Source organism: Acinonyx jubatus, chromosome B4 (genome assembly GCF_027475565.1).
Source record: "Acinonyx jubatus isolate Ajub_Pintada_27869175 chromosome B4, VMU_Ajub_asm_v1.0, whole genome shotgun sequence".
NCBI lineage: Eukaryota > Metazoa > Chordata > Mammalia > Carnivora > Felidae > Acinonyx > Acinonyx jubatus.
Genome location: NC_069387.1, coordinates 119,599,819 through 119,625,552, shown reverse-complemented (window position 1 = coordinate 119,625,552; position 25,734 = coordinate 119,599,819). Strand labels below are relative to the sequence as shown.

At 37.3% G+C, this 25,734-nt stretch overlaps 1 protein-coding gene across 2 annotated transcripts; it reads right to left on the bottom strand.

The window, feature by feature from the left end:
- Positions 1-12,416: 12,416 nt before the first annotated feature.
- SPIC (Spi-C transcription factor) lies at positions 12,417-23,057 on the bottom strand. 2 transcript variants are annotated; one of them, XM_015070840.3, is made up of 6 exons: positions 22,800-23,057; positions 21,113-21,138; positions 20,231-20,327; positions 19,181-19,293; positions 17,619-17,727; positions 12,417-14,319 (listed from the first exon to the last, which is right to left on the bottom strand). In XM_015070840.3, the coding sequence occupies exons 2-6, from the start codon at positions 21,113-21,115 to the stop codon at positions 13,892-13,894; spliced, it is 750 nt and encodes a 249-aa protein (XP_014926326.1). In that variant the 5' UTR covers positions 21,116-21,138; positions 22,800-23,057; the 3' UTR covers positions 12,417-13,891. The 2 variants fall into 2 exon arrangements, with proteins under 2 accessions (XP_014926326.1, XP_026926801.1); XM_027071000.2 differs by having other exon boundaries at positions 20,231-20,324; positions 22,800-22,874.
- Positions 23,058-25,734: the final 2,677 nt, after the last annotated feature.

The window sequence follows — 25,734 nt, the reverse complement described above, 5'->3', positions numbered from 1 at the left end:
AAAGTCAATAAAGGAAAAAAGAAGAAATAAAAATTAATCAGCTATCATATCCACAAATTTATACTTAGTTCATGGGAACTAATTAGCACGGAAATCTTTGTCTATTTATGTGAGCTTAATGGAAGTCTACTAAAAGCAGGGGCCCAGTGAGAGGGAAAAAAAAAAAACAACTAAATGCTTCTAGAGTTTGGGCACCTTGACTGTGAGAGTTAGTATAAAGGACACATTGCAGAGGGGAAACAAAACTTACCTCACCATGTGCCAGTGTCGAATTCATCTGCCATGTTCAATTTTCTTAGCTCTTCAATTTAGAGGGAGCATTTTTTTCCTCTCAATTCTCCCTTGACTGGATATTCTGCCTAAATGTCAATTCATTTAAACTGCATAATATTTTGAGTAAATATTTAATTGGAAAGAGGGTATTTTTCATTAATACTTTGAAACATATATTAATATTGTGCAGTTATAATATGTAACACAAAGTTCTATGTGGCTGGGTTATGGGTTGAATTGTGTCTCCCCCAGATTCATATGTTGAAGTCCTGAACCCCAGTATCTCAGAATATGACCTTATATGGAAATAGGGTTGATATGTAGTTAGTTAAGATGAGGTCATACTGATTTAGAGTGGGCTTTTAATCCAATATGACCTGTGTCCTTATAAAGGTGAAATTTGTACACGGAGAGATGCATAGAGAGAAGATGATGTAAAGAGACACAGGGAAAGAGGCCAAGAACAGACTCTTCCGTCACAGTCTTTAGAAGGAGCCAATCCTGACAACATCTTGATTTCCAAGCTTCTAGTCTCCAGAACTGTAAGATAATGCATTTACATTGCTTCAGCCATCCAGATTAGTGTACTTTGTTATAGGAACTTTAGCAATATATCCTAAGGATATGTGTGTGTTGAATTCTAATAATACACATTTGAGTTTGGTGATCATGTTTTCCTTCTTTATGGGAGATGTCACTAAAGCCCTAAATGAAGAGCAGGCCCAAGGTCAGTCAAAGCTGGAAGTCATCCCCATGTTCTCTTACAATATCTGGCTTCCCACAATAACTGTTCTCAATCCAATCCTTAGAAGCACATTACAGGGGCACCTGGGTGGCTTAGTTAGTTGAGTGTCCAACTCTTGATTTTGGCTCAGGTCATGATCCCAGGATTATGGGATTGAGTCCTATGTCAGCTCTGCACTGAACATGGAGCCTGCTTAAGATTCTCTCTCTCTCTCTCTCTCTCTCTCTCTCTCTCTCTCTCTCCCTCTGCCTCTCTCCTCCACTCATGCTCCCTCTCACTAAAATAAAATAAATAATTTTTTTTTTAAAAAAGACATCACTAATGGTAAACTCATTTATCCCAATCAAACCATTTCCTTAAGGAGATACAGAATTTTCTACCCATTAATAGCAAAAAGAGTACTGGACCAATTATTAAAGGTACCGTGATAAATTTAAGGAAGACTTTGTGCTTGCTTTCTCCAAGAGAAGAAAACAATTATCTAAAATGAAAAGTCTTAAAGATCTGTTGGCAGTAACAGAGCCCCTCCCTACCATCTTGCTTCTATGTCCCTAGTTTTAATTCTCTGCAAGACACTTATGACATTTTGTGTGTTTGTTTATTTAAGATCTGTCTCTCCCTTCTAGCAAGTGAGCTTCAGGAGAGCTGAGACCTTATCCATCTTGTGCCTGACTGAATCCTCAATATCTAGAAATGGTTCCTGGAACATAGCAGGCTTCAGTAAATGTTTATTGAATGCACAAAGGGATGGATATGTATTTTTTTTAAGTTTAATCATTTATTTTTGAGAGAGAGAGAAAGCATAAGTGGCAAAAGGGCAGAGAGAGAGAGAGAGAGAGACAGTCCCAAGCAGGCTCTGCACTGACAGTGTAGAACCCAAGAACCGTGAGATCATGACCTGAGCTGAAACCAAGAGTCCAATGCTTAACCGACTGAGACACCCAGGCACCCCTGGATAATTTTAATGTAAATTAATACAGAAGTTTGGCAGTTTTATAGGATATTGCACTCAAATTCTGTTGATGTCAATTCTTAATGCTAGTGTATAGATGGAAAGATTTTTAACACACTTGAGCACACCACACATTCTACAAGAGGCTGAATAGTTTCTTCTTAATTCCAGTATGGAAGGATATAATTGAATGGTTGTTCTGTATAGAAATAGAAGAATCTTAATATCTGATAATGCATTTTGGGCTTGGAAATCTGGCAGTGAACAGAAATGTTTCTACATAACGCTAGTAAATTAAATTTCCAAGTTTATTCCTAGGCCTAATGACTTATTAGATTTTCTCAGTACCAGCATGGTAGTTAAGATCAGATTCTCAACTGTCTGACTAGACAGTCTAGTCTTAAATCCCAGATTTGCCCCTTCTTAGCTGTGTGACCGTGGACACAAAGTCAAATGAGCTGAATAAGTTATTCAGTATGGAGGTAACAGGATAGCAAAAATATTTTTATGACTTTGAATGACATATTCCTTCATGTCACTCAGGGGACATGATAGGATATTCTTGCTTCACAAAAATGTTTTTACATCATCCTGATATCATGTAGTCGCTACATATAAATGCTTCTAAAAATATCCATAATAAATGTTGGGTTGTTTTTGCCTCTGAAAAAAATTTTCGTAGGGAAACCTAAAAGAAATTCTAATTTGCTGTGACCAAATGTATACAACTAATGGTTTTCCTTGTATTTTAAGGTGCCCTACATATTTTAAAGTACAGCAATATAGTAATTCCATTTGAATAGCCTAAGAAATGCTAATGTCTCTTATGTTGATTATCTAACCTCCTTATATTAGATTCGGTTGATTTCCCTCAACTTAAAAAAACAGTAAATAAATATATACAAAAGATGAGTAATTAAATCAGAAATTACGAATAAGAGTGTTCAAGTAAATGGAGAAACAAATGAGTAGGACTGATTGTTGTTAAATGCCTGTGATCTTGTGTTCCAAATTTCCTGGCCATTGGAGCAATACAGAAGGAGGAAGAAGCAAATTAGATGCAATTAGTGTTTCTCAAACATCCCCTTTTAAGTTCAAGAGGAATTATTCTTGGGGTACATAGACTGAAACAATTTGCCAGAAGTGAAAAATTATTTCATGATTTAGCATAAGAATTAATGGAAATACTGTGTTCCTTTTTTTAACATTTATTTATTTTGAGAGAGAAAGAAAATGGTGGGGCAGAGAGAGAGAGAGAGAGAGAGAATCCCAAGCAGGCTCTGTGCTGTCAGCATGGAGCCTGATGCAGGCCTCAAACCCACAAATCGTGAATTCATGACCTGAGCTGAAATCAAGAGTCAATGCTTAACCACTGAGCCACCCAGGCACCCCATAAATACTGTGTTCTGTGATTAATACACTGAAATTTATTTTAATGAAAACATAATGATTTTTATTGTCCCTATCTGGGTAGAAGTTGTTCCCCAAAATAAAGTAGTGTGTTCATCCTTAGCTTAACACCATATTCCCACAATATCATATATTTACTCTTACTCCTGGGAAGTAAATATGCGCAGTTTAAAAAACATATGTTTACAAAACCCATTATCTGATGTATTTGTTAAAATCACACACCAGACTTTTTGAAGTAAAAAAAAACATTAATTTTGGTATAATATATATGCAGGGTTATACCCTAATAAATAGTATTTTAAAAATAGGTTATGGGGTGCCTGGGTGGCTCAGTTGGTTAAGTGTCTGACTCTTGATTTTGGCTTGGGTCATGATCTCATGGTTCCTGAGTTAGAGCCCTGCATCTGGCTCTGTGCTGACAGTACAGAGCCTGCTTGGGATTTTCTCTCTCTCCCTCTCCTTCTGCCCTTCCCCTGCTCACACACTCTCTGTCTCTCAAAATAAATAAATAAACATTAAAAAATTATTTAAGAAAGTAGGTTTTACCTTATAAAGACTGAAACTCAGTCTTGAATTTGTTCAACCCCTGACTGGCTTAAGGTGATCTGCTCCTAATCTATATTTTAACCAAAGCTAAGAAAAAAATCCTTCCTGGAGAAAATAAAATAATTCAGAGTCTATAATTTTTCATATTAAATATCTGGCATTCAATTTAAAAGTACCAGACATACCAAGAAATGGGGCCAAGAGGAAAAATAGGCCATAGAAGTAGACCCACAAATGATCCAATGGAGAGGTAGTAACTGCCTTGGACAACAAAAGCACATTTCAAACCCATATGTACAGAAGGAGAAACTTATGAACCAAGCTGATCTGCCCCTGCCTGAGAAGTTCAGAATTTGGAGACACCAGGTATCATAGAAAGCAGAAGGCAACATAGGGTTGAAAATAAGTGATTAGTTGGAAGTCTTTAAATGGAGCACTTTCATCTCCAGTTCCTCCATCCAGAAAGGTAACTCTTCCATCTAATAGGAGATTATAAGTTTATTATGTGGATAAATTGGATCAGAATGGCTCCAACTTAGGTTGGAGGATAGAGTGAAATGTGAAGCTAAAAACACTAATATTGAGTGAATATCTGCTCACTGAATGATGGATACTCAAATCCTTTTTCAATCTACTCTGAGAACCACAGTCTCCCTCCAGGAATATTGTTCTCAGGAAGATTTTTTGCAGGTGAAAACATTTGGGTTCCCCAGAGAAATAGTCAGCTTCCAAACATGCCATATTAAAATGAAGTCCATAGTTAGCAAATTCTACCAAAAAATGCTTTTAAGTACCTTGCACATTAGTGGAGAGACCAGAATCATCAGATATTTGAAGAAAGTCACAAACATAAGACAGAAGGAGAAGTAAATAGGAAAACAAATAAAGTAGAGGGGAGTACTTGGAAAGAAAGGAAATTATGCTGGAAATGGAAGAAAACTTATATATTAAATAACTTTAGAGAGGTAGTAGAGGATAATGCACCCATAGAATAAAAGCAAGATATAGTGAAAATGAAACAGGAAAAAAAGATTAACATTTGGCTATTTAAAATGTAATATAGGAGCTCCTGGGTGGCTCAGTCGGTTAAGTGTCTGACTTCAGCTCAGGTCATGATCTCGCGGTCTGTGAGTTCGAGCCCTGTGTCGGGCTCTGTGAGGACAGCTCAGAGCCTGGAACCTGCTTTGGATTCTGTGTCTCCCACTCTCTCTGCCCCTCCCCTGCTCACGCTCTGTCTTTCTCTCAAGAATAAATAAACATTAAAAGAAAAAAATAAAATATAATATATAAAAATAAATTTAATTGAAGAGTTGGAATACAAAGTTAAAGTATTCCAGAAAGTAGAATAAAATAGCTGAAAAATAGAAGAGGAATAAAAAAACTTACAGGATCAATTCACAGAATCTAATGGTTAGGATCTCTAAAATGAGAGTCCAAGAAAATAGTGTGGAGGAAATTATCAAAGAAATAACAAGAAAAATATCCTATAACTGAAAAGCACAGTCTCTAGGTTTAAAAGGTCCCATAAGCGCTCAACATAATATGTTTAAAAATACTCATGCCAGGGAACACATCAAGAAATCTCAGAATTACCCAGAATTAAAAGGAGGTCCAAAAATGTTCCAAAAGGCAAGAAAAGGAGCTACTGTCTGAAGGTCACATGGTGTCTCAAAACTAAATGTGAGAAGGCAAGGGAGAGATGCCTTCCAAATCCAGAAGGAAACTGGTTTTTAACCTTGAATTCACTACCCTGTGAAACTACTAATAAAGTATAAGGATAAAATGAAGATGTTTTACACATACATGGACTAAACATTATTAACCTGTTGTAAAGTTATATCGAGAAGTTCTTTGAAGATGTTCCTTAGCAAAATGAGAGGAAGCCTGATATCCTATAAGTGTGGACCCAGCACAGGAGATTGGCAGGCTGGTAATGTTAACTGATATTATCTAAAGTTGGGAAACCAAGAAATAGTAGCACTAGAATTTATTTAGACATGTGTCATAAACGTAAAAGAAATAGCTAAAAAATTTGAAGTTGTTGCCTCTCAAGAGCAACTCTGGAAGAGAGAGAGCAGCTTTACTACTGTTTTTCATTATAAACTTTTTAGAACTACTTAAAGCTTAAGTTCTGTACATGAGTGCCTTGATTAAATTTTTAAAATATACTGACTTTAATTATGTGGATTTAAGACTGATTAATACCATCACACTATTTTCCAAAAGTATACTAATATACACTCCCATCAACAGTGATGGAAAGTAGGTGGTTATTTTATATATCATTTTTATTAATTGCATTGAATAAACTTAGCAAAGGCTTTTCTGCACAACAATAATGCTATGAAGATCTAGCACTGACACAGGAGAGAACCTGTATCAAGGCATAACTAAGATACTCTTTACATCAGCAGACATTATGGCATAGTAGAAAGAATTTGAACCTGAGTTCAAATTGACAATAAGACATTCATTAGTAGGTTGACTTTAGAAAATATAAATTCTTCTAGTATCAATTTCTCCATCTACAAAATGGGGCTTCTAACACCCACCTTGACTCATGGTATAGTCTGCCTGAAACAGAAAAGGAAAGAGGGAGAAAGGAGACAGGAAACATACTAGTATTCCAGTAAATTCTATCTCCTGGTCCACTGCTGTCATCCAGAATTGATACAAATGAGTGTCATTCAAATGAGAAACATCAGTCATCATTGGAGGAGCATTGTCCTCATACAAATGAAGAACATTTCTCAGAATTATTTCAACTATGGGATGAAGAGACAGAGGTAAGTATTTACCAACTCCTATCTGTCATTGATTGAGAGCTGTTCCTAAGTGGCTGTTAAACTTTGAATACTCCCAATGTACCACTTACATCCTCAAAGCAAGCTGTGGCAACCGGAAAATACTCTTGGGGAAAAATCAGTATCGGTTATCTTATATAGTTGTGACTGGTTGATTATATTATTTTGAGTTCTTCAAACTTAATCCCAATGAAACTGGAACACTTTAAGAAATCTCTAAACAAAGGAAAATAGATATGAATAAAGCCTCCATATTGTGAAAGTTAGACATTATAGACTTTAATTTCTTAGATATAGCTTCAGTTATAAGTTAAAATTTTTATTTTATATTTGGAGAATTTAAATGCTGTGCTGAAACTGTCTTTTCAGAAAGATAAGGAAAAGTTGTTTAGAGACTATTTAAATTCCTATGAGCACAAAACAACCAAGAACAAAGAGCATTTTTGGAGACTATCCAGGCAGAGCAAAGGTCTTTAAAAGTAAACTATACATGCTCTGATTCTTTTATTGCTGTAGTTAAAAATTCTAATGAATTTTGTCATTCTTTTGGCTGCCCAGCATCTGAACCTCATCCTATGTTTGGGGAATTTTTGACCTTAGGAGTCTTGATAGGATGCTGAAACAATCTCTCTGTATAAGAACTGAAAGTTCCACGGACGCCCGGATGGCTCAGTCAGTTAAGCGACTGACTCTTGATTTTAGCTCAGGTCATGATCTTCCGGTTTACAGGATTGAACCCTGCGTTCCCTGCTCAGGATTCTATCTCTCCCTCTCTCTCTTCCCCTCACCCCTCTCAAAATAAACAAATAAACTTAAAAAAAATGATAACCGAAAGTTCCAGATAATCATTTTCTTTGCAGTCACGTACGGGCACATGACCAAGCATGAGCCAATCAGAAGTTCCCTTCCCAGAATGTGAATGAGGATCTAGAGATTTATAGAAGCCGGGATGGCAGATAACTGTCTTGCTGCAACTGAATGCAATGGCTGCAGCAAGATAGATTCTGGGGGCAACAGTGATGCTATGGTAGCTTTTTTCAGTGACATGTGAGATGACATAAAGTTGAGGCATCTAGTAATTGGTAACAGTGGCAGTGATGTCCTCACTTGGACAGACCTTTGATGTGGTTTAGGGCTTAATGACTGGCTGCTTGTTCTCTAGCTTCCTCAGAAATTCTGTAAGCAAGATATTTCAATAAATCCCAGTGAATACTTCAGTGATTAAAGCTTCAAAACTGATTTCGGTTAGCTATAACTAAGAGTTCAAAATTCAGGACCAGGAAGTAGGGTGTTGTCAGTAGCAAATGCTAAAATGTGGAATTGGCAATCTCAGACTTCTGAACTTGTAATAACATACTGCTGCTCAGAACTAAGAAAGCACATCTTTCAAATGCCTATTTCAGGTATGGCCATAGAAAAAATAAACAGGAAGATTATCCTAAGAGGCAGACCCAGAGATTATGAAGGACATGATGAAGGGCATTCCCTGAAAAGAGTGGAAATAGGGTCAGCCTCATTGACTGACAGGAACTTACTCCTCTCCCAGGCGGGAGTCTCACCATTCCTGTATAGTTTGGTTAAGATATGTGTTAAGGGGAAGTGACTGGGAGTTGTTTTCTGCTCTTGCCCTTTCCCAATCAGACTTTATATTATAGTTACTGCTGAGCCATGAAGAGCAAACACAGTCATGGATCAAAGGAGACAAATAAGCATTTGTATTAATAGCTTCCATAAACTTGATGCTTCAATGTCTGCCGTGCATGAATATGCCAGACATAGGCTTTTCTGGACAACCCAGCAATATGCCTGAGTTACCTGACCTTAGCCAACTGCCTCCCTTGTTACCTACACCATCCCCTTCCAGGGGGAGTCCTCCCTGGGGTGTGATTTTAAATAAAAGCCAACCAATCCAGAGTCTATACCCAACCACTTCCCTTATAGGGTTCTCATGTTCTGGGTCACTATATACACATCCTAAACACCCCAGCGCCAGGCACCAGGCAACTAGGGAAAGCCTCTTTGCCCCACTAAATTATTCAAACTAGCCAATCTTAAACCTGTTCACCTGCCTTACGCATTTCTTCTTGCACAAATCATAATAAAGCCTCTTACCCACAAGTCCCCCCTCCATCTGCCTCATGACTGACCCTCGTGCTTCTCCATGTAGCCTCCTTGGCATGATGTATACTCTCTCGTACCTGAGAGTGAAATAAATGATCTCTTCAATGGCACTCAGCTCCAGATCTACTGGCTTTACCATGTCTAAATGATAATAGGACGTATTAAAACTACATTATCCAACAATCTTGGACTTGGATGTAATAACTCGATGAGGCTTAAGATTAGTTCCCCTTAGGCAGTATGTGAATAATTTCAATAAAGGCATGGACACCTTTTCCTTCTTTTTTAAAGTAAACTCTACATACAATGTGGGGCTTGAACTCATGACTGTGAGATCAAGAGTCACATGCTCTACTGACTGAGCCAGCCAGGCACCCCAAGGTATGAACACCTTTTAAGTGTATGTAGGAACATTGGGCAATCAAAGTGGTGGACTGTAGCAAAAATTGTTGGTTTTCCACTGAACGTCCATTACTCTCTCTTCAGGCAAAACACTAGTTTTATTCAAGGATTCATCCCTCTCTTCTGTGACTCAAGGGATCATGACCTTTTTCCTCTTCCAGGATTAAAGTCTATTTCATCTGAGCAGTCCCAGTGGTCCCTTTCCCTTTGCCAGTGAATGATTTAGGCTTGAGCAAGGATTCCAGGCATGGACAATAGGACATGAGCATAGATATTCTGGGGGGAGGGAGGGTTCTAGAAAGTTTCCCCCTTACTGTAAAGAGGACACTGGAAGAAGTGGCCCTCTCTGTTGCTGGACATTTGCTGTGCTGAGATGTAGCTGGACCTGCAGTTGTCATTTTACTCTTAGAAAAAGCAAACTTAAGGAGAAGCCATGGCAAGAAGGAGAAACAAAAGACTCACCAGAAAATGAAATCAGAACAATAATGTATCATGGTGGTGGCTCACTCTTCCTTTGGACTTCTTGTTCTGTGACATAGTAAATTTTCTTATCATTTAAACGAGTTTGAGTCAGGGTTTTTTGTTACTTGAAGCCCAGAGTGTCCCTGCTTTTACTAAGAGTTATTGATATGAAGCAAAGTGTTCCAACAGATAACAAGAGACTCCCAAGGGTCCAAGAGACTCTAAAACTTGTAAATGTGACCTCTCAACACATGACTTGCTATAATTTGATTGCTTATATAAAGCATGATTGTTAAAGGAAATTTTATTTGTTCACATATATCATAAAATGTTTATTATAGGAAATTCTGTTTGCTCACTTAAGCTGCATATGAACTCACTGGCCTTTTGGTGATTAATCCTCCATTACAAATCCTGGTTGAATGTGCTTATCAAAGAGAATCTTCACTAGCTTCCACAGCTGTCTGGAATAAAGCTATCTCTGATAGCAGATCCAAACATTGTACAAAGCTTTGTTCTTGCACAATTTGCAAATTTCTCATATTTGAACCACATCGACTTCTTTGACACCAATGGCTGACTCATCAGGTCACCATTGAAACATTCGTGTGCTGCTCTCTATATGTGGATTTCTGATCCTGGGGCCCACTGATAAAAACCTACTTGCTCCAGATTCTTCTTCTATGCTTAGTCTTTTATTTAACTAGTTCATGGCCTAGGTAAGTCAGGGCTACTCCTGACAATCCCTGAGGCAGTCTGTTTCACACATTTATGGGATGCCTCACTGTTCTCCCCTGACAAAGTACACACAATCCCTACCTGCAGCCCCCTTTATCTCTAGTATCTACCCACTGCTCTTAAAATCCATCCAGGCTTAAATTACAGAGACAGCCATCCATCAAATTCAAAATAATTTTTCACCATATTGCAAAGGCAAACACATAGGGTATCCTCAGCTTTGATTTGGGGGATAGCAAACTTGAAGAAAGAAGGTTCATTTTAGTTGTTAAAAATGTTTTCATTAACTTTCATAAATCCATGAAAAAGGAGTAAAGCCTATTTTATATTAATAGCTTCATTATCAGAATCTGTAGCATCAAAATACAAAATCAAATTTCATCCAGATTATATGAGTTGGATAAAAATATATAAACCAAAATATCTAAATACAAATTTAAATTGTGGTTATATGAAGGTGTACATCATTCCAACTCTTGGAGGACAGGTATCATTGATGTTTGTTAATAAAGGAACACTATCCATGTAAGTGTGAGAATATTTAGCATCCATTTTATATTATAAAGTCTAGAGATTAAAGATTTCAGGCGCTGTCCTTTACAAATCAGGAGCTGAAGGGGTGCCTGGGTGGCTCAGTCAGTTAAGTGGCCAACTTCACCTGGGGTCATGATCTCAGGGTTTGTGAGTTCAAGCCCCTCATTTGACTGTCAGCCATGGCCTGCTTCAGATCCTCGGTCCCCTTCTCTCTCTGCTCCTCCCCCACTTGTTCTCTCCCTCTCTCTGTCTCCCTCTCTCGCTCAAAATAAATAAATAAATAAATAAATAAATAAATAAATAAACCTCAGGAGCTGAAAAGCAATGAAAAAGAATAAATTCCTCTTACATCCAGCAACACTGATGCACTTCATAAATATTATATTGAGGAAAATGAAAGCAAATGCAAAAGAGTACACACTGTATGATTCCATTTACATGATGTTCAAGAAGGTGGACAGATCTTGGGAAAGGAAGTGAGAGAAATTTATGAGATGCTGGAAACATTCTTAATCTTAATCTAGAAGATGGCTAAGTGGGTGTATGCATCAATCTATGCAGGTAAAATATAATTAATGCTGCCACATTAATGCACTTTACATGCTTTACAAATATATGTGTGCCAAATCAACCAATAAATTACTCATCAGTCAGCCTTTAGGTAAGTTTTGATTAAATATTAATAGAACTTATAAATCTATAATTAAATATTAATAGAAATGAAGCTTCATGACAGAGAAAGCCATGTCTGTTTCACTTAGCACTGGATACCTTCTCACTGGAGAATTTAACTGAGCCTTTCAGCCAGCTGACAGTGATAAGATGAAGGATGGGATACCATATACCCGGAAATGAAGGAGCATGAATGGAGCCTAACAAGTATCTCTACCCTGTCCTTCGGTGATGGTAGGGAGTAACACCTTGTTTGAAATAGGGCACATTTCACACAATATATAGAGGTTTTAGTCTTTGAGCAACTGGAATGAGCATGTCTTCATAAGGACCTACTTGTAAAAATGGCCTTTGGTCAGCCCACTTTGGGTAAAAGGCAGAACCCAGGTTTCTGCCCAAGAGAAAGCTACTTTGTAGAACAGTACAAAACACAGTTGGAGCTGACTGGGGACTTCTGGGGGAGAATTGTCAAGATGAACCCCTCAAGCTGGCATTGGATGTAGGAGGGACTATGGAGAGAAGTAAAATGTTGATGAGATTTTAGTAAGATGTTGACTGAATGATCTGTATAGTAAAACCTCTTCACCATTTCCTCTTTGCAATCTCTGGTAAAATTTATGTTTTTTATTAATTCATAGAGCATATTTCTTTGTAGGAGAAAGAGCATAAATGCAGGATCCTACCTTTAAGGTTAACACTGATTGAAACTGTTTTAGTCCATTTGGGTTGCTATAACAGAATACCATAAATTGGGTGGCTTACAAACAACAGAAATTTATTTCTCACAGTTCAGGAAGCTGGGAAGTCCAAGATCAAGGCACCAGCACATTCAGTGTCTGGTGAAAGCCTGCTTCCTGGTTCATGGGAGGCCATTTCTTGTTGTGTCTTCATAAGGCTGCAGGGGCAAGGGAGCTCTCTGAATCTCTTTTATAAGGCACCAATCCCATTCCTGAGTGCTCCACCCTCTGACCTAATTACCTTTCAAAGACCCGCCTCCAAATACCATCACACTGGGGATTAGGTTTCAACATATGATTTTTCGGAGGACGCAAACATTCAGTCTATAACAGAAGCCCAGACTACATGTGGAGATGGCCAATATCGTTAGCCTTCATTTAGTCACTCTGGGTCTGCCATGTTCTTAATCCCTGAGGGATGAAAGTCACCAGGAGGACACAAAGAAAAAGGGAAAATCTGCAAATCAAATAGGGTAGGCTTCTGGAAGCTCTTGGCCAGCCAGCTAGGCCCTGTTGGCCTGGACTGAAGGTGGCCCAAGTAGTCTAGGAAGGTCTCCTATGTCGTGGAAATACAGATGGGTATGTATGAACCTGCCAAGCAGGAAGTAAGAAACAGGGTTTCTTCCCAGCGTTTCTTTCTTCTTCATTACTGATGGGATCTTGAGAATAAACCATAGCTTTCAAGTCAGACTTTCTAAATCCTCGTTCCTCCCTGTATTTATTTGCTAGTCTCTATTCTTTAACAAGTCTTTTTTTTTTTTTTCTTTTCTTTTTGTCCAATTGTTCCAGTCGGGTCTTAGCTGGGCTAATTCAAAGAGGTCATGTTTCAAAGTTGATCCAGAAAGATGACAAGGCAAGATCCCCTCCTTGTGGCTGAGTGGCAGGATAACAAGAAATGTTAGCTCCTGGATCTACCCTAGGGGAGAAACGCCAGGAAATGATTTGTGGGAAGTGTAAGCTTTGGTGTTCTACTATCATTAAGGTAGATGGCAGTTTCCTTAGATCCTTAGATCATTTCTTTAGTGCCACATAAAGTCTGAAGTGCAGAAAAAATATATAGTTTTTAAAGTCATGAGTATATTTTAGCATGAAGACTATTATATGCAATTATTTTATTTTGTCACTAAAGCCATCAGATATATATTACAAGTGATTTTTTTTGGCTTGAGTGTATGATAGGAAAACAATGTTTAAATCAATGAGTCAAATCATCTCTACTAGCAGTGTTTATCTAGAAGAATTGCATAGACAAAAGTAAGAGCAAGGACATTTAGTCTATGCTTTCAAATGGGACTTGGTCATTTAAACTTAAATCTGTTTACTGGCAGATTTTTTTTTCATCATGACTATAGAGATTATATGTTATTTAAAAGAAACAATGAAGTTAATTGTTTCTTCCTTTTCAGTGTTTGCTTTAAGAGAAAAATCCTGAAATTGGTAGGGATTTCAGGTTGGTAGGGATGTCAGGAAATCATGAAATGTAAGAGAAAACTTAGCAGTCAGGGTGGCTAAACTCATGGTAATCAGCATATGTACAATTATAATTTGCATTCCAGTTACTGAGGCTGAGAAACCCTTGCTCTGGCTGAACATATGGTGAGTAGAAGATCTCTTTTTCTAAGAAATAAGATGGCGAGAGTCTTTGGAGAATAGCTTCACTGAACTGGTAAGTTAGTTTTCTCCGGATTTTCGTGATTTCCCCAGTTCTTCCATAATTCCTCAGTGCTCTGGCCATTTTCTGGTAAGTCATGGTCTTCCGGTTACCTTTTCTTTTCCCCCAAAGTTGGGCAAGTTTTTCTTTGTTTTTTGACATAAACTGAAAGATGCCTTTGGTTTTATCTACCCACTGAATACAAGATGCCATCTCAGGATTACACAGGGATTCATGAAGGTATTCGAACAGTCGAAGCTTCTTCCTGCCTAAAATGGAGAACAAATATCATACTTCACCATGGCTATGCACAAAGAACATATTTGTTGAGTGACTATAAAATTCAAAGCCACACTGAGTCTTGAAAGTCAAAGGTCTGTTTGGCTTATTGAAGTTTTAATTGGACCTTTCTTTGTTAGAGATATTGTAAAAAAATTTTATATTGTCCATTACTAGAAAAGGGAAGGCTGGAACTTGACCCAAGTCTCTCATCTGTCATGTGGTCTTTCTTCAGCTAAATCTTGACTACTGGTTTTATGTCATATGCTAAACTTCCTATAGAACAACAAAACTGAGCACAATTTAGTGGTTTTAAAGAGAAGCCTCAGAGGCCCTTTTCAGAAAGCAAATCATTTGAAAGGGCTTTATTCAAATGAGGTAAGTCAAATGAGGTAAGGAATGTGAATGTATTTTGTAAAATGCAAAACAATATTCAAATATAAAGTAACATTAGTGACATTAATAACAAAGACTTAGTTAAAAAAAAAAAAAACTCTGGGTGTGCACAGTTGCTTGAAAAATAAAGAAAATGCCAAAATATCTTTATGACATTGGGACATCATTTATGAGCAATGACAATGGGCATCGTGATGTTTTTCGTTGCTGTAAAATAACATGGTACAATGAGAGTTTTTGTCCCTTTAGGAACACAGCCCTTTATGTTTTAGAATTTCTAGATAGGAAACTTTAGGAAGATTTGTCGTTGTGATTTTTGTTCTGTTGATTGTATCTCTTTGGCCTATGAGAGAATCAAGGGGACAGCCCATGTTGTGGCTTCTGAGTTGGCCTGTAAACACCATGCTTCACCAGATCTGTCAGTAGCTGAGATAGCTATGGTCAAATTTCCTTTTGCTCTAGATAGAGTTGAATAGTGGATACCCAAACTGCTTTGAACAGTCTCTCGGGAGTAATACTCTTATATCAGTCATCATTCATCCCAAAACCTCAAAGATTTTTAAGATTATCTTTTTGAGTTATATTATCTTGAATTTACAAATTGAGAAATGAAAGGGACTTACCAAAAAACACATCATGAATTAAAGTCACAGCCTTAAACAAACTCTGTCCCTTATCTGATGGTCAAATCCATGATAATGGATGCTCATCTTTTAAAATTTGTTTTCAATTTTGAAAAAAAAATGTTTAAATTTTCGTTAAAAAGTATTTTGTGGGGGCACATGGGTGGCTCAGTCGGTTGAGCGTCCGACTTCAGCTCAGGTCATGATATCACAGCTCGTGAGTTCGAGCCCCGCGTCGGCTCTGTGCTGACAGCTCAGAGCCTGGAGCCTGCTTCAGATTCTGTGTCTCCCTCTCTCCCTGCCCCTAACCCACTCACATTCTGTCTCTGTCTCTCTTGAAAATAAATAAACACTAAAAAAATTTTTTTTTTAAGTATTATGTGCTCACAGTAAAAGATTCAGTCAGAAGCACAAAGTGAAAAAAAAAAAGCACAAAGTGAAAGTAAAATTCCAGTCTATCCTACAGTTTTTAAATTCAAAAAATTTTTTTGCATATAAACATATGTATACCCTTTAAAAATACAAGTGGTATCAAAGTAATATGCCCTTTTCCAATGTTATATACCTTAAATTATATCAGAGAATATAGAAATTAGCTACAGATGGGTAAAATACCCAACTCTTGACAAATGGCTACTTCCCAGGATATAGCATGGGAAGAAAGAAGGAACACTTCTACTTATTCTTTACGTATTTCTGAATCCTTTCTACTTTTAATCATGTGCATTGTTACTTTTAAATTATGGAATTAAATGGGATTAAGACAAAAGAATGTACTCTAAAGTTCTTTATCAACACATATGATATGCCTGCATGCCTTTTAAAAGCTATGTGTTCTGTTTTATGCATGTACTATTTTTCTCTGGATAATAAATGCCCAGATTATTTTGAAATTTCATTCTGCTTCAAATGTATCCTTATTTCAAGTGGAAGATGAAACTTGAAAAACAGAAGATGGTGAGTAATATGTCCCATAATGGCAAAGCTCCACAACATAAAGCATCAGTGGAAAGACATAGGCTTTACACCATGGAATGAGTTAGTTTAAAAAAATAATAGTGACTAGCTAAACACCTGGACAGAAGTAGAAGTGTAATTCTCCTTATATTAAATTACCACCATAGTTCAATATCCAGTACCAATATTCAGTGATACAGATTTATTTTCTCTGTGTGATTTTATGCATTATTCTTTGCTGGATTAGATTATAACTGAATATTTAGAATTTTATTCTAAGATACAGTGTATAGTATTCTAGGATGGAGATATAGAAACAAAACTAGTTTTCCCAAAAAAAGCTCATTTAAAATAATTTAGTAACTATGATAAGCCATTTTTTAAAAATTTCATCATAAAATTATAGTGCATCTTACACATCTCTGTTCCTTATACACAAATGCAGTGGGTAAGTTCCATTCTTTTACTACAACAACACACACACACACACACACTCACACACACCCCTATGGTATCTTGAGAAATTATCCAGTGCCAGGCTATGAGCATAATGCTTTACATAGGCTTTCATTTGATTTTTACAGAAATCTTATGATTTATTTGTACAATTACCATTATTTGCCTTTTGAATGAGGAAACTGTGGAACAAAAGGTTGAGTGATTTTCCCAGGCTCATACAATTAACCCATAGTTCACACTCAATCACTGAGTTACATAGTCCCTAAGAGTCAAAAGATATGAACATTTAAATTTTTGATAGTGCCAAATTGCCTTACAAAACTTTGTACCAGTCAATCTACACTGCCTCCAAAAGCACATGTGCACATGTCAGCGGCTACTATCCTGCTTTAACACTTTGCCCATCTGTTAGGTGAGATCATCATCGTCTTAAATTTGTGAAATCAAGATTTCAAATTTATGAAATATTGAATTATTATGGAACTTCATTTGCAGAAAACTTAACAGAGAAGACAACTTTTACACCAAGGCCTTTACAATTAGAATAAGATTGCTAAAACAGCTTATGGAAAAGTTCCTCCTTCTATACCCCAAATATATACACATTATTCTCGAATGCAGATTTATTTGAGTGAAGCAACACAATGCAGCTTCATAACATTTCTATGAAACAATAGGAAGCCTCACCAAGGTGAATGGCTTGGAGTGGTTCAGTCCGTCAGATGTGAATTCTTCTTAATCACAATACGAGAATATTTTGCAAATGCAATTCTAAACTCAGATATGAAATCCCTTTAAAGCTGCTTTGAAGATTTGGTTCTTTTACTTATAAAAGGAGTAATGGATCCACATACCTTTTCCTCCCTTTTGATGGAGAACAGCAGGTTGTACCAGCTGGTTTTCAGGGATGTTTGGCAGAGATTGATGAATATTCCCTTCAAAATAGAGGTCCGCAGCACTGTTCTATGTAAATAATGCAGCAGATGTTAAGTGGGACTTTCCATGTGGCCCCCAGTTGATGGCTAAAGTTAAAAGCTGGGGACAAAAAGACTGCTAAGAATCTCCCAAATTCTAACAAACACTATTCTCAATTGCAGCCAGTTATCTCCCAGGGCAGAACTAGCCTCAAACCCACATAAAGAGAGGACCAAGGGATGTAAAGTAATCTTTGGCTTTGTGGGGACTTTCATATCATCCCCTCCTTATGAGAAAAAAGAGGGTGTTCCTTCCTTCCTTCTCCCTAAAAATGCCCAGCCAGAAAGAAAAATTTAAAAGAATTATTAGTAGAAATTGAAGTGCCCACAAAAAAAGGGAAGATGGGCTTTCCATTCCTCTGTTGGATGCTGGGCAAGAGACACAGAGAGAAAGATGTCAGCCAAGGGAGGGCAGAGCCAAGAGAGGGGACAGGTGGAAGCAGCCTGAGGTGTTACCATTACATAAGGCAAGGATATATAGGTCTCCACAGCTTAATTCAAACTCCCTCTTCAAAGAAATGTCATATGGAGAGGCCCTGACAGAACTTACAAGGTAAGAAAAAGGACATCTGCTATACAGCATGGTTGAAGGGAATGACTGGGAAAAAAAAAAAAAAAAGAAAACCGTGTCGTATTTACACCCTACCACATTAAGACTGCTGGCATTAAGAAAACAACACAAAAGAACACATGAATGGAGAAATAGATGATGGGGACACTTCATTTGCAGGGCACACTGCTACAATATCCATGAGTTGATCCATAACATGTAACTAACTCGAAGCTTGGGAAGGAAAAGAGAGAAGGTGTCAGGGTGCCTGAGTGGTTCAGTTGATTAAGTGTCCGACTCTTGGTTTCCTCTCAGGTCATGATCTCATGGTTCCTGGGTTTGAGCCCTGCATTGGGCTCCATGCCGGCAGCATGGAGCCTGCTTGGGATTCTCTCTCTCCCTCTCTCTCTCTGTCCCTGCCCTGCTTGTGCTCTTTCTCTCCCTCAAAATAAACTTAAAAAAAATAATTTAAAAAATGAAAATTTCTTTAGAAAATAGTGGAGGTCGATAGAAGACTGTAGGTAAAACCAGTGTAGAGTAAGTTTGGGCTTTGCCCTATGGCATATAGGGGAACCATGGCTTTTTGCAATTTCCCAGATGGACTAAAGAGTAGCAGTAATGTGAGAACCCTAAAAATACATCTTTATAGAAGTCATTCACACCCTCTGATGCTGGGTGAAGAGCAATGATGGAGGACAGTTTCCTTCTTGACAGCACTGCTGAGGCTCACCCCATGTTGACTCTCAGGGTCACACCACTGATGGCTGTGAATGTTCTCACAGTCTCTGCTGCCTCTAAGCTGGGTTTCAGCTAGCATACACCAAGTGAAAGGCAGGACTGAATAGGGAATTTGCCTGTTACTGGGGGGTGGTCTCCTGGTACATGTACTCACTATTACTGTTCTCCAATTATAGACAGGTTCCTCTGCAGGCAGCATACCATAGCAGTTGGAATTCCCTCTGATATGAGAGCAGTGGTTGATGAACGCCAGGTAATTTTTGTAATCTAATTTAAAAACAGAGACAGAAACTGAAAAAGTCAAAGTTTATGATTACACACATGTGCATGTATGCATATATGCTTATGTGTGATTGCTCTATCATGTGTTTTCTATCACTTTGCATTTCTTTTTTAAAATTTAATTAATTTATTTTTTTAAATTTACATCCAATTTAGCATATAGTGCAACAATGATTTCAGGAGTAGATTCCTTAATGCTCCTTACCATTTAGCCCATCACCCCTCCCACAACCCCTCCAGTAATCCTCTGTTTGTTCCCCATGTTTAAGAGTCTCTTATGTTTTGTCTCCCTCCCTGTTTTTGTATTATTTTTGCTTCCCTTCCCTTATGTTCATCTCACTTTGCATTTCTTTACATTTATTGCATTGTGCTGGTATCAGAGATCTCTTTTTACATGTCCCATTTTCCCTTAATAGAGTATGTGTTCCTTGCAAGTAGAGATCCATGATCTCTTATCTTGGTACTGCCCGCAACACCCTGTATAAACTCGGCAGGCAAAATACCTGTATCTCACCTGCACTATCTTTCTATAGTCTAGAGGGCGATGGGTGAGGAAGAATAAAAGAATATTTCTTCTTCTGATTATAATATCTCTTGCATGGAAAGTCTATAAGATAAATTAGAATAACTGAAAAGCCCACTCTGAACAGTTAAAATTATCAATTAGATAAATATCAACTAGATATTTTTAATAGCAAATAATTATATGTGCTAGTATTTCTATGTGGAATGTCATTCTTTACATTTTTATATATGACACTTTAAATGTACTTAGGCTAGGTAGCCCTGGAAGCTTTCTGCCTTAGAATTAATCCTAGATGCACTAGGTAAAAATGGTCTTCTCTGTTCTGGTAATTATTATTTGTGTCTGACTAACAAGCCATTTGATATCCCAGTGAAAGAAGGGGACTGACATCTTTACCTGGAGAGTACGGAAGATCTCCGGTTGAATGTTGCCTCAGGACCTCAAAAGCATCTTCAAAGGCTTGACCCAGCTTGTCTTGTTCAACACAGGCCTGCTAGAAAAATGGCAGAACTCTCGAGTTTTGAAATTATCAATTGCACTTAATTTTTCTGTTATAAAGTAGAGTTTCTCACCCACAGCACTATTGACATGTTAGGTTGGCTAAGTCTTTGCTGTGGGGGGGCTGTCCTATGTATTATAGGATATTGAGCAGCATCCCTGGCTTCTACCCACTAGATGCCAGTTAACATCCTCACAGTTGTGACAATCGAAAATGTCTCAGAAATCACCAAATATACCCTGGAAGACAAAATCAACCCTGGTTGAGATCCACTGCTCTATAACATATAGTATTTAGAGAACAGTACTCATTCTATAGTATAGTATTTAACATTCTTGTAAAATTTTAGTAAGGAGTCGTATAGCAGAAGACTGATTTGGAAAAAGGGATCAGGCATATATCTTTAATGAAAAAATCTGAATTGTTGCTTAAAAATGGAATGTTCTTCGTCAGACTTCGGCTCAGGTCATGATCTCATGGTTCGTGGGTTTGAGCCCCGCATAGGGCTCTGTGTTGACAGGAGCCTGCTTCAGATTCTGTGTCTCCCTCTCTCTATCCCTCCCCTGCTCGTGCTCTCTCTCTCTCTCAAAAAAATGAACATTAAAAATAATAATAAAAAAATGGAATGCTCTTAATTTCAAAAACGTGTCTCTAAGACCTAAAATTAAACTGTCTTGCAAACCATTTCACGCCCTTATAATTTGAACCATATATTTTATTTTCCAAATGGAGGATGTTCATCCTCCAAATCACCCAAAGATTTTAAAATGCCAACTTACCATGCTTCATTAATGAGTTTACGATTCTGAAAAAGATTAATAAGTAAAAAGCAAAATTAATAGTGTCTCTATTTCATTTGCCTCTGAATTAAAGGATCTTACTCAAAATATTTCCTGAAAATACCTAATGTAAACCAAAAGCACCATCTAAATTCTTTTTAATTTAATTCTGAACAAAATTTCTTACAAACTTTTTTTTGCTCTTCTATCATTACAAAACGTTTCAAATGTGAAAATAGCTAAATAGAGTTAAGTACCTAAATTGCTTAACTTACAAGACAATAGGAAAAAACTCAATATTTAACTATTTCAATATTTCAACATTCTTTTAAGAGTTAAAGTATATAAATTATCTTAGCATAGGTGTCCATTTATAACAGTGTTGTTGTTTTTAGATCTTTCTGGTGTCAGCCTAATGAGAATCTGGTGAATGATAGGCTTTTTAGCTCACAAACTGTGGACCTACATTAAAAATAAAATTTACCCAGGGGTGCCTGGGTGGCCAAGTTGGTTAAGCGTCCGACTCAGATCAAGATCATGGCTCAGATCCTGATCTCAGAGTCGGTGAGTTCGGGTTCTGTGCTAGAGCCTGCTTGAGGTTGTGTCTCTTCTCTCTCTGACCCTCCCCCACTTATGCTCTGTGTGTGTCTCTCTCAAAAATAAATAAACGTTAAAAAATGGAAAAAAGCAAATAAAATTTACCCTACCCATCCAACGACTTTCTAAAATGGTAGAATAGGAACCGTGCATGGCCTACTTTCTTATCCCTGTAAGTTAGATTTTGTTTTAAATAATGATCACACAGACCCACATTAAATGTTCTTTTTAAGTTTAAATTCTATAGAACACAAACAAATCTACATAACAAGAAAGAGTATGTGGTGGGTCCAACATTGCTTATCATTTCATTTAGCACAAGCAACTGTTTATACAAGTTATTAATATTTACCCTGCAAACATAGTGAACTTACTCATTAACACTGAAGAATACAGAGATAATATAATCTAACACTATTATTATATACATGTATCAATAATTACATCAATATAATATGTCAAACATTGGAATTCTATTCAGCTCTTTGAAATCACTATATCATGTCAGTTAAAAGAAAACATGAGAGGAAAAGTGATAAAAAAGGTAATTATACGAGGTGATGGAAATGTTAACTAATCTTATGGTAATCATTTCATAATATACATGTATGTCAAATAATCACATTTTACACCTTAAATTTATAAAATCTTATATGTCAATTATATCTCAATAAAGCTGGAAAAAAAGACAGCTTCCCAATGTGGGAAATGCTGAACAACTTAACAAAAACTAAAAAAAAAAAAAAAATCCATAAATCACTGGGTTATGGTTCCTAATAAATATTATCAATATATGTATTCTTAAAGACCAGTAAATGACTTTCAGTTAATTATGCCTCAACTCATAAGCACCAAAGCAAATACATGAGTGTTGTATGACTTTGACAAAAATACTCCACAAAATTATCACAACGATTACAACTAAAGTTAAAGTAGCAAACCAAAAGGGAAGAAAAAAGCTTGAAAACGTTATCGATCAATGCAATTGCTTGGTATTTCTTATATCAGAACAGTCAATGAGAAACGTTAGGTCAAAGGAGAAATTTAAGTTTTCACAAGGTATTTTGAAAAATAGAAGCTAAATACTTACCAGGAAGACACTTCAACCCTCTGCAAAGATGTTTCATTAATATCGGAATCCTAAGACAGGACTGTCAAGAACTCACTGGCAGAGTTGCATTAAATAGCTGTTTTTAAGGAAGTGCTACAAAAGGGGATTTTTTTAAAAGATACAGTGTCCTCATGATTTCTATTTCATTATAGGCCAGAGGCTATTATTTTGAAGAGACACATAAAAGTTCATATCCCATGGGCTGAAAGCATTCGAACAAACCCCGTGAATCTTCCGCCAGCATAAATTGAGTCTCCTCTGGCCCCCTGTAGCCCCACTGGAAATCTCTGACCTGCACAACTCTCGTCCATCCTTTTTTTATTCCTTTTGTGTCCCCCCTGATTCTAGACCCTGTATTGCCTGTCTTGCCTGGACTATAAACAACTTTCACTCTGGCCTTCCCAAAGTGGTCTCTTTCCTCTCAAACCACTTGACTCATACTGATTGCCTTACTTAGAGATCTTAAAGGCACAGTCTCTTGCCCTGGCATTCAAGGCTCCTCATTCTAACCTTAGCTTTATTTATCACCATTCATTTAGGAGAAGGAAATGAAATTCAGGTTGTAGCCTTCTCTCCATACCTAAATCCAGTAGGGCCTCCAAAAAGGTCAGGAACAGCTCCTGGGTGGTGATCCGGTGATCCAGGATACACTTGAAGCTCCTGATCTGCACAGAGGTCCAGTTCTCTCATTTAGCCAGAAGTTCTATTGGAGATGGGTTTTGGTGGCTTTGGTGGAAATCATGGGGTGCTCCTCCACCTATAATGCTTGCTTCCCAGTCCATTCATGTGCCCAGTTACCCATTCCATTTTACCTATCAGAGTCTGATCTAGCATCCACATGTACCAGGCAGAAATAACTTTCCCCTCTGAAGCACGTGTCTGCATCACCCTTCCCTAACTGTAACCTTCTGCCATTATAACAGATATCACATTTCGCCAGGGGGAAAACCACCTAAGAATTTTTGGTAAACCTTTTGGGTGGAGAGATTTTCTGTTTTGCATGGTTGGAAGCTGAACTCACCTTTGATATGGGACCATTGTTCTAGACCATCTACCTTTTTTACTCAATTTGTTATGCAAATGTAAACACACATCTCCTCTTCAGAAATGTAGATGTTATAATAACAAGTGTATAAAACTGTAATCACTAATGTTGATGAGGTTTTAATCTGTACCATTTCCATGTGTACGCCCTTTTGCGCCATTTTGTTCCATTTGATTTATTTGTTTAACAAGTATATATTTCTGAGCTTTTTTCTCTGCTGGACACTGTCCTGTGTCCATGGAATATAGCCCTGAGCAAGTTATAATGAGAAATGATTTTTAAAAAAAGCAAACCAGACATGTATTAGATAATAAATACTAAGAAAACGATAAGAGAAAGGGTATAGAAAGAGTATGTAGTTGTGATGAATGATCATGAAAATCCTCTGGGGAGGGAATGTGTGAGAGCTGAAATCCAACAAGAAGAAAGAGTGAGCAAAAGAAATGCAGGGATATAAAGTACTGCCTGGCGGAATAAACAACAGGTACAAAGAACCTTAGAAATGAAAGCCATGGGGGCTCAAGCAGAATGAGACTGGGGGCTGAGAGGCAAAGTTAGAAGGTAGGAGGGAGGGTTCAGATGAACCCAAATGTAGAGCTAGAAGAACACACACACATATATATGTATATATATACACACACATATATATATATATGTATATATATACACACACACACATACATATACATATATATATGTATATATATTTCAAAAGAATCTAAAAATCATACATGATAGTAGTTGCCTGCTTAGCCCCATTTTACAGATGAGGAATCTAAACCGAGGCTCAAAGACATTTTGTGATTTTTCCTAAGGTCCAATTGCTAGTGAGAGATGGGCTGGGCTGGGTCTAGATTTGGGCCCAGATGATATCATGAACATGCTCTCAGCCGCCATGCTGGAGGCTTGTGTCTGCACTTAGGTTCCATTTGACCAAGGTTCTCAGTCACCATGGCAGTTTCCATAGCACCCAGCAGATACTTCTAGCTTGGTATGTATTTGAAATGGAAGGAAAAATAAATGAACTTTCTAAGCAGGTATTTTCCCACTGGTGTCTCCAGAGTTTTATTCTGAAAGATATTAATAAATGAACCCAGAAAAAGTATTGAGTAGAAGCAAGTTTTGCTGTTTAGCACTTCTTCAGCCAGGCTCAGTCCATAGAGCATGCAACTCTTGATCTCGGGGTTGTGAGTTCGAGCCCCATGTAGGCTCCAAGTAGAGCCAACAGACCCAAGTTTAGGAGTTCCTGCTATAATGTATTTTTAAAGCCTTATTTAAGGTCCAAGTATTGCTTCTTGAGACATTTATACCTAATACAAACGCACATACACAGAACATCTTTTTCAAGGTGGACATTAACGTTTCCTTCAACCCCAGACGTGAACTGACTAACAAGGGCTCTAAAGAAAAGATTCCTGATCGATGAAGTCTTTTGCAGAAGTTCATTGTGCTCAGTGGTAACTGAGATTATTTTAGAGAATCTTAAGCAACAGATGTTCTGGAGTCTAAATCATATGGTGCCAAGCTTCTGATGGAAGATTGCATTTTCTGAGAATAGAGAGCTTCAGAACACAGGAAAAGGAGACTAAATTCAAGCTCTTATCATTATTTCTAATTAAATAACTCCATTGTTCACTTCCTCAAAAAATTAAACATAGAACTACCATATGATCCAGTAATGCCACTGCTAGGTATTTAACCAAAGAATACAAAAACATTAATTGAAAAATATATATGCACCCCTAGGTTTATTGTGGCATTATTTACAATAACCAAATTGTGGAAGAAGCCCAAATGTCAATCGATAGGCGAATGGATATAGAAGATGTGGTGTATATATACAATGGAATTTTACTCAGCCATAAAAAG

Excerpts from the sequence above, each read along its gene's own strand:
- SPIC (XM_015070840.3), bottom strand. Across the intron at positions 17,728-19,180 it reads ATAATTGGAGAACAGTAATA|AACAGTGCTGCGGACCTCTA; the intron begins GTGAGTACATGT and ends TTATTTACATAG. Across the intron at positions 14,320-17,618 it reads CCATCAAAAGGGAGGAAAAG|GCAGGAAGAAGCTTCGACTG; the intron begins GTATGTGGATCC and ends TCTCCATTTTAG.